The sequence below is a fragment of the Solanum tuberosum genome, unplaced genomic scaffold, assembly GCF_000226075.1.
Source record: "Solanum tuberosum cultivar DM 1-3 516 R44 unplaced genomic scaffold, SolTub_3.0 scf00194, whole genome shotgun sequence".
In the NCBI taxonomy this organism is placed as follows: Eukaryota; Viridiplantae; Streptophyta; class Magnoliopsida; order Solanales; family Solanaceae; genus Solanum; species Solanum tuberosum.
In genome coordinates this window covers 980,341-988,439 of record NW_006239120.1, presented here as the reverse complement: position 1 = coordinate 988,439, position 8,099 = coordinate 980,341, and the positions used below count along the sequence as shown (strand labels likewise).

Genomic DNA, 8,099 nt, shown 5'->3' with positions numbered 1-8,099 from the left:
ACCCATTTGACCAGCTTTAAGATGTCGAGGTGTTTTCCAAGATTGATCTGAGATCCAGTTACCACCAGATGAGGATTAGGGTAGCGGACATCCCTAAGACCGCATTTAGGACTCGTTACGGCCATTATGAGTTCCTAGTGATGTCTTTTGGGCTGACTAATTCCCTTGCTGCCTTCATTGACTTGATAAATTATGTATTTAGGCCGTACCTTGAATCCTTATTTATAGTTTTCATCGATGATATATTGGTATACTCGCGGAGCCAGAGTGAGCATAAGCAACATTTGAGGATAATGCTCCAGACTTTGAGAGATCATCGACTTTATGCCAAGTTCTAAAAGTTCAAGTTTTGGCTTGAGTCTGTAGCATTCTTGGGGTACGTGGTGTCCAAGGATGGCATTATGGTTGATCCGATGAAGATTGAGGCTATCCGTGACTGGGCCAGGCCCACCTCTATAACTGCAATTCATAGCTTCGTCGAATTGGCAGGGTACTACAAGCATTTTGTTGAGGGCTTTTCTACTATAGCGACATCTTTGACTCGGTTGACTCGCCAGGATGTTCCCTTTGAGTGGCCGGAGGAGTGTGATAGGAGATTTTTGAGGCTCAAAGAGTTGCTTACCACCGCTCTTATATTGACTCTTCCAGTTGAGTGCGAGGCATTCACAGTTTATTGTGACCCATCTGATGTTGGTTTCGGTTGTGCTTTGATATAGCAGGGTCGGGTTATGTCTTATGCGTCGAGGCAGCTAAAGCCGCATGAGCGCAACTACCCCACTTATGACTTAGAGTTAGCGGTGATAGTTTTTGCATTTAAGATTTTGAGGCACTACCTATATGGAGTGCGTTGTGAGATCTACACTGACCACCGGAGCCTTCAGTACATTATGAGCTAGAGGGATCTTAATTCAAGGCAGCGCCGTTGGATTGAGATCCTAAAGGACTATGACCCCTCTATTCTTTACCATCCGGGTAAGGCGAATGTGATAGTGGAGGCCTTGAGTCGGAAGGCAGTGAGTATAGGTGTCTAGCCTTTCTTTCTGTTTCGGAGCGACCTTTGGCTTTGGACATCCAGTCCTTAGCCAACCAGATGATTCAACTAGATCTTCTAGATTCCAGACGGATGTTAGCTCATGTGGGGATTCAGTCATCTTTGTTAGACCGAATCCGTGGGCGATAGTTCGAGGATGAGTCTTTGGTGGCACTCAGAGATAGAGTATTGGCTGGCTACTTTAGATTCAGATGGAGTGTTGAGGTTTGCTGACCGATTGTGTGTTCTGAGATTTGGGGGTTTGATTCAGTTGATCCTTAGCGAGGCCCATGATTCTAGATATTCCATCCATCCAGGTACCGCTAAGATGTATAGTGACTTGAGGCAGCATTACTGGTGGAGCAGTATGAGGAAAGATATCTGAGACTATGTGTCCCGTTGCCTGTGTTGCCAACAGGTGAAGGCCCAGTATTTGAGGCCTCATGGTGAGTTTCAGAGAATACCCATTCATGAGTGGAAGTGAGAGCGTATCACCGTGGACTTCGTTGTGGGTTTGCCTAGACTTCCAGGGGTCGTGACAGCATTTGGGTCATCGTGGATCGATTAACCAAGTCAGCACACTTCATCCCCATTCATACCTCCTGTAGTGCCGAGAGATTGGCTCGTATCTACATTCGGGAGGGGGTTCGTCTTCATGGTGTCCATGTTTCTAGCATTTCAGACCGAGGTTCACAATTTTCTTCCTGCTTTTGGAGGGTCTTTTAGGAGGAGTTGGGCACCCTTGTCGACCTTAGCACAACATTTAATTTGCAGACTGATGGCTAGTGGAAGCACTATTAAGGTCCTTGAGGATATGTTGTGGGCCCGTGTCATGGAATTTGGAAGTCAGTGGGGCAAGTTTTTCCCCTTGGCTGATTTTGCATACAACAACAACTACCACTCTAGTATATAGATGGCCCCGTTCGAGGCCTTATATGGTAGGCGTTGTCGCTCTCTGATTGGTTGGTTTCAGTCTACATAGACTAGGCCACGCGACACAGACTTTCTTCAGGAGGCCTTAGATAATGTGAGGGTGATTTAGGATAGGCTTAGGACAACTCAAAGTAGACACCACTATTACGCGGATCGCAGGCGTCGGTCGTTGAGCTCTGTCGTTGGTGATAGAGTATTCCTTCGAGTATCGTCCATGAAGGGCGTAATAAGATTTCGGAGGCGGGGCAAGCTTAGCCCAAAATATATTAAGCCTGTTGAGATTTTGAGGACAGTTGGTGAGGTTGCCTATGAGTTAGCTTTGCCTCCAACATTTTTAGCTATCTATCCGGTATTCCATGTTTCGATGCTGCGCCAGTATGTTCCAGATGAGTCCCCTATGCTCCAATATATTGTGGTTGAGTTAGATGATCGACTGACCTATATTGAGGAGCAAGTTGCCATCTTAGACAAAGTTGTGAGACAGTTGCGATCCAGAACCATTCCTGTGGTTAAAGTTCGTTGGAGGCACTGTCCAGTCGAGGAGGCCACTTGGGAGACCGAGCAGGAGGTGAGGGAGTAGTTCCCCAACATATTTGAGCCTTCAGGTACTTCTTGACTTTTACTTTAATGGACAAAAGTTCTTTTAGTAGTGAGTGTTGTAATGACCCTTTAGGTCATTTTTGAGTTAATGCATTCATTTCGGCGTTTAGAGCATTCCTATAGCGACCCCAAGTCATTTATGACATGCTGGCACTGACTGTTCAGTCGCATAGGCGTTCGTTTGAGTTTTAGTCTCGTTTCCTTGTTTTGGAGCTTTTGAACCTTAAAAAGTTCACTTTAGTCAAAATATCTGGTAAACGACATTAGGACAAAAATTTGACGGTTCCATCAGGTCCGGAATGGCCAAATTAGGTTAGAAGCATCGTCTAAACGAGTCCCGAGGCCTTCGGTGCGAGTATGGGACCATTTGGTGTCTTAGCCTTTGAAATTTGGCCTAAGGTTAACTTTGGTCAACATTCTTGGAAAATGCACTCAGATGAAAATTCTTTTAGCGTGGTTAGTTCCAGAATGTCGAGTTTGGTCTAGAACAACCCTTCGTTTGCTTCCTGAGGAACACAAATTTCTTCTTGAGCTGTGAAAGGACGTGTTGAATATCCCCACCTTGAGATCACTAACTTGAGTCTTTATAAAATCCTGAATACTTTACAAGAATTTGATCTTGAGGTGTGAAAGGATATGTTGAACAATCCCGTCTTGAGATCACTAACTTGAGGCTTTATAAGATCCTTAATACTACATAAGAATTTGATCTTGAGGTGTGAAAGGTTGTGTTGAACATCCTCGCCTTGAGATCACTAACTTGAGGCTTTATAAGATCCATTAATGGATAAATTCGCGAAATGTCAAGCTTAAGGTGCAAAGGGACAAATCTCGTCCACCTTAAGGCATGAGAATTTAAAGATCCATCTAAGGAAAAAATCCATGAAAATACAAGCTTTAGGTGCAAAGGGACAATTTTTTCCATATTAAGGCATGGAAATTTAACAAAGTGCATATTTAGAGGATTTGAACACTTTAACTTGAAAACTTGACAAATTTGAAGACTTGAACCTGCAGAGTTGGAGGATTTGAATACTTCAACTTGTGTACTTGGAGGATTTGAAGACTTCATCTTGAATACTTGGAGGATTTGAAGAATTCTACTTGCATACTTGAAGAATTTGAAGACTTCAACTTGCATACTCGAAAGATTTGAAGACTTCAACTTACATACTTAGAGGATTTGAAGACTTCAACTTGCATACTTGGAGGATTTGAAGACTTCACCTTGCAAACTTTAAGGATTTGAAGACTTCTACTTCCATACTCAAAGAATTTGAAGACTTCAACTTGCATACTTGGAGGATTTGAAGACTTCTACTTGCATACTTGAAGAATTTGAAGACTTCAACTTGCATACTTGAAGGATTTGAAGAATTCTACTTGCATACTTGAAGAATTTGAAGACTTTAACTTGCATACTTAAAGTATTTGAAGACTTCTTACATACTTGAAGAATTTGAAGACTTCAACTTGAATATTTTCATACTTGGAGGATTTGAAGACTTCAACTTGCATATTTGGAGGATTTGAAGACTTCTACTTGCATACTTGAAGAATTCGAAGACTTCGACTTGCATACTTTGTTGGATTTGAAGACTTCTACTTACATACATGGAGAATTTGAAGACTTCAACCTGCATATTTTGAGGATTTTAAGACTGCAATTTACAAACTTGAGGGATTTGAAGACTTCTACTAGCATACTTGAAGAATTTGAAGACTTTGACTTGCATACTTGGAGGATGAGACTTCTACTTACATACTTGAAGGATTTTAAGACTTCAAATTACATACTTGAAAGATTTAAAGGCTTCAACTTGCATACTTAAAGGATTTGAAAACTTCAACTTGCATATTTGAAGGATTTGAAGACTTTACCTTGCAAACTTGAAGAATTTAAAAAATTCAACTTGCATACTTAACTGAATTTAAAGACTTCAAGCATACTATTCAATAAACTCATATTTTATAAGGATTTACCCCCTATTGAATCATCAACACTTCGTGCAAGTATGAAGCTTGATGAAAATAGAAGATAAAAAAAAATACTTTTAACTTTGACTTTCATGTGACATATTAAGTGGGAGCATGTGGTTTTTTTAAACACCCATGCAACTGGACTTAGAATATGGTTCTAAGTACCTATATACTTCAGTGAAGATGATCAAGTCACAACACAGTTCTGGAAGTGTTTTTTTGGTGTGTCATACAGAGTTTATACTCTTGTGGGTCAGGAGTGACATGAAGTTTAGGCTCATACCTTAAGGAGCATTATAACTTGCAGTTTAGGCTCGTGCGTTAAAGAGCGTCTAGATATTCATTAACTTTTCTACGTCATCTTTGGATGCGTACTTGTCCCCACTTTGGTGTTCTTCTATATCTCCATTTACATGAGGTCCATAGACAGGAGATCGTTAGTCTTCTCTTAAAGTCAAGCCTAATTCCATGTCATGTGCATGAGTTGCCAACTCTTCGAATGTATTAAGCTTTAATCCTTGCAAGATGTACTGAAGACCCCAATTCATGCCTTCGATGCACATTTCAATTCTAGAAATTTCACTAAGGTGATCATTGCATTTGAGGATCAAACTTCTCCAACGATTGATAAAGTCAACAACTAGCTCATCTTTACCTTGACGAGCCTTTGTAAGTTCAATCGTACTAAGGACGCGGCTTGTGCATAGATATTGTAACACCCCCACTTTTCGAAACGTCTAAATTAACTCGTACCTTTTTGGAAAGACAAAGAGGGTGAGTAATAATTAAGAATGATGTGGTATGTCATACTTTAAGTGTTCAAAGGTTGTATCTCAAATTTTGAAGTTAGGTAAGTGGCAAGATAAAAGTTGGCGAAAGTTATCGTAAGTTCTTTCTTAAATATTTCTCTGATATTTGGGTCAAATGTCTCGGAGGTTTTCTCCCAATTTATAAAGAGTTATGGGTCCTACAACCTATCAAATCGAAGGTCTATGAGTCTAGTTTCCAACGAATCAAACCATTTGTTCATACGACTTCAGAATACAGAGATATTTAAGTTTTTGTAAGGCTGCGCAAGCATGCACGTGAGGTGGGGCCCTAGGTCAGTGGAACTTTTTATATATCTTCTTCTTCGACTTTTTCTCCATTTTTTTGTGAAGAACCATAAAACTTAGAAAACCCATTTGTAGGATCAACCAAATTATAGATTTTCTCGATTTAAGACTTTGACAAAAGTTGGTCTACGCATTGAGCTCGTCAACATTGTCCTACCTTGTTGTAGTATCGAGGGGGGGATTGTGAGTAAAGGTATTTAGGCCATGTGAATTTAGCGAAAAAGGTATTCTAAGGCTATTCCCTTGTAATATCATGTTTTGTTAAAGCTTAGAAGCAATGTAATTGGGTTGTTATCGTTGTTATACTTGTAGCCATTATTGTTGATTGTTGGCTGCTCGAGTGGATATAATCCTCCCTTATTGGGATTCTTATTCAGTTAGTAGCGTTCCTATGTTGGACACAACTTAGAGGCTATTCATATAGGTCGCTTATATCTCAATTGCTCGCTTCTAGCCTATTGGATTGTTATTGTTTCCCTTGGGGCTATTGTGGTTAGCAGCAAGAATGTGATCTATGCCTAGAAGGGCTATGTTCTACCTACGGGGTTATATTGATGCCTATAAGGTCTATGAGTTGCCTACAAGGCTATATTGATGCCTAGAAGGGCTATGAGTTGCCTACGGGGATATATTGATGCCTAAGAAGGCTTTGTGCTGCCTACAGGGCCATGTTGTTGCCTAAGAGGGCTATGAGTTGTCTATAAGCAATAATGATGCCTAAGAGATCTATGTGCTTCTTACAGGGCTATATTAATGCCTAGGAGGGCTATGTGACTGCCTACGGGGCTAGGGTACTACCGAAAGGGGTATATAGACTGATTCGTACCTTCTAGGCATGTGGGGGCCTGAGTAGGTGGTCTTGTTTGCTGTTTGTACCTACCGAGCTTAAGGTGACTTTGTTAGGTTATTATTATTTATTTTTTTGATAAGTTTAGATTTAGTATCATGTCAGTACACTTATCTTATCTTTGATTTATTTATCAGATTACTTCTAGTATATTAGTATACCTGCTAATAATCTATTGCCTTTCATACTCCGTACATTATTTCATACCGTTGCCCCATTGCCTGAGGGTACTGCATTCATGCCTACAAGTCCCAACAAACGACCCAGTAGACCTCCTTAGCAGCAGGATTGACTTTTATCCGGTTGGCTAACCCCTTTCCTCCAGAGCTTCCAGAGTTGGGAGGTTTGTTAGCTTTTTGTTGTATATTTTTATGGCTAGGTTGGTCCCTGTCCCACCAATCTTTAATACTCTTAAAGTCTTGCAGACTAGTGTGTGGGATGTATAGCTACGTTATGGCCATGCCTGCCAAGTTTATTGGTTTGCTGAAGCTTGTTAGTTGTTTTATGTATTGTCAGGATATATACTTGCTCTCAGTTTCAGTATATAGATCATGGTGGCCTCGACGGCTCAATCAGGACTTTTCTGCTAGATATGAACTCTTGGGAGTAGCTGTTTTTTATAGATCTGTTGATAGGGGCCTTGCCGGCTGAGGGCATTATTTTAAGCCGAGATATACTTGTTTGTTTTCTTGATTGTATGTGGCTACCATGCACTAGTAGCAAATGGTTCAGCAGGGTCGGCTCAGGCCTGAGTTCTGGCATTAGGAGCCGGTTGCACCCCTTGAGTTTGGGGCATGAAAACTAGGTATCATAGCAACGTTGTATCCTACGGAGTCTGCAAACAGTGTCTACTAGAGTCTTGTTATAATAACTTGTGCACCACATTCGATAAGCAAGAAGCTACCAGGCTTGTTAGAATGCCTATCCTTTTTTCTCACCTCGTGCTATAGAGCGGTGTCTTAAAGGTTGACGTTTCTGGCTTAAAATTGATATTTGTATGAAGATAGAGATGGATGACACCAGATAGACCACAATTAGCCAGGGGTTAGATATAACGGCAAGCGAGGGTACCGGCAAGGTACCACACGTGGAGGTAGCCCATTGTCAGACCCAGGGGGAGAAATCTTCTCATTCCCCTATAGCTTCTCCACTACTTTAGGAGCCCCTGAGGACTACAGGACCCCCAACTCCACCAGCAGTACCACCTATAGTTCCTCCTATTCCATATAATCAGGATTTCAAGAGTGCAGTATGTATGTTAGCACAGTTAGTAGCTGCACAATGCCAACCAGTTGCGCCAGATGTTCTTGGACCTTTTGAAGGGTCCATAAGTTCGAGAGTTACTGAATTTCTTGCCTTGAATCCTCCATAGTTTACAGGGATAGATCGCAAAGAGGACCCTTAATACTTTGTAGATCAACTTCATAGGATCTTCAGAGTCATGCATGCCTCAGCGACTGAGTCAGCTGAGTTAGCAACATTTCAATTGTGTGATGTTGCATTATTGTCGTACGTAAGTTGGGAGAGATCTAAGGTAAAAGATGCATCTCTACCCACTTGGGATAGCTTTATAGAATCTTTCATATATCACTAT

At 41.2% G+C, this 8,099-nt stretch overlaps 1 protein-coding gene across 1 annotated transcript; it reads left to right on the top strand.

Moving 5' to 3' along the window:
* The first annotated feature begins 2,177 nt into the window (after positions 1-2,177).
* Positions 2,178-7,156, top strand: LOC107062077 (uncharacterized). Its single transcript, XM_015312300.1, has 2 exons — positions 2,178-2,531; positions 7,022-7,156. Exons 1-2 carry the CDS (start codon positions 2,178-2,180, stop codon positions 7,154-7,156), a joined length of 489 nt encoding a protein of 162 aa, XP_015167786.1.
* The last annotated feature ends 943 nt before the right edge of the window (positions 7,157-8,099 follow it).

What these genes read in the sequence shown, in the direction of transcription:
- LOC107062077 (XM_015312300.1), top strand. Translation starts at nt 2,178, where the DNA reads ATGAAGGGCGTAATAAGATTTCGGAGGCGGGGCAAGCTTAGCCCAAAA. An exon ending in CTTGGGAGACCGAGCAGGAG is followed by an intron (nt 2,532 to 7,021) that starts GTGAGGGAGTAG and finishes ATGTATTGTCAG; the next exon opens with GATATATACTTGCTCTCAGT.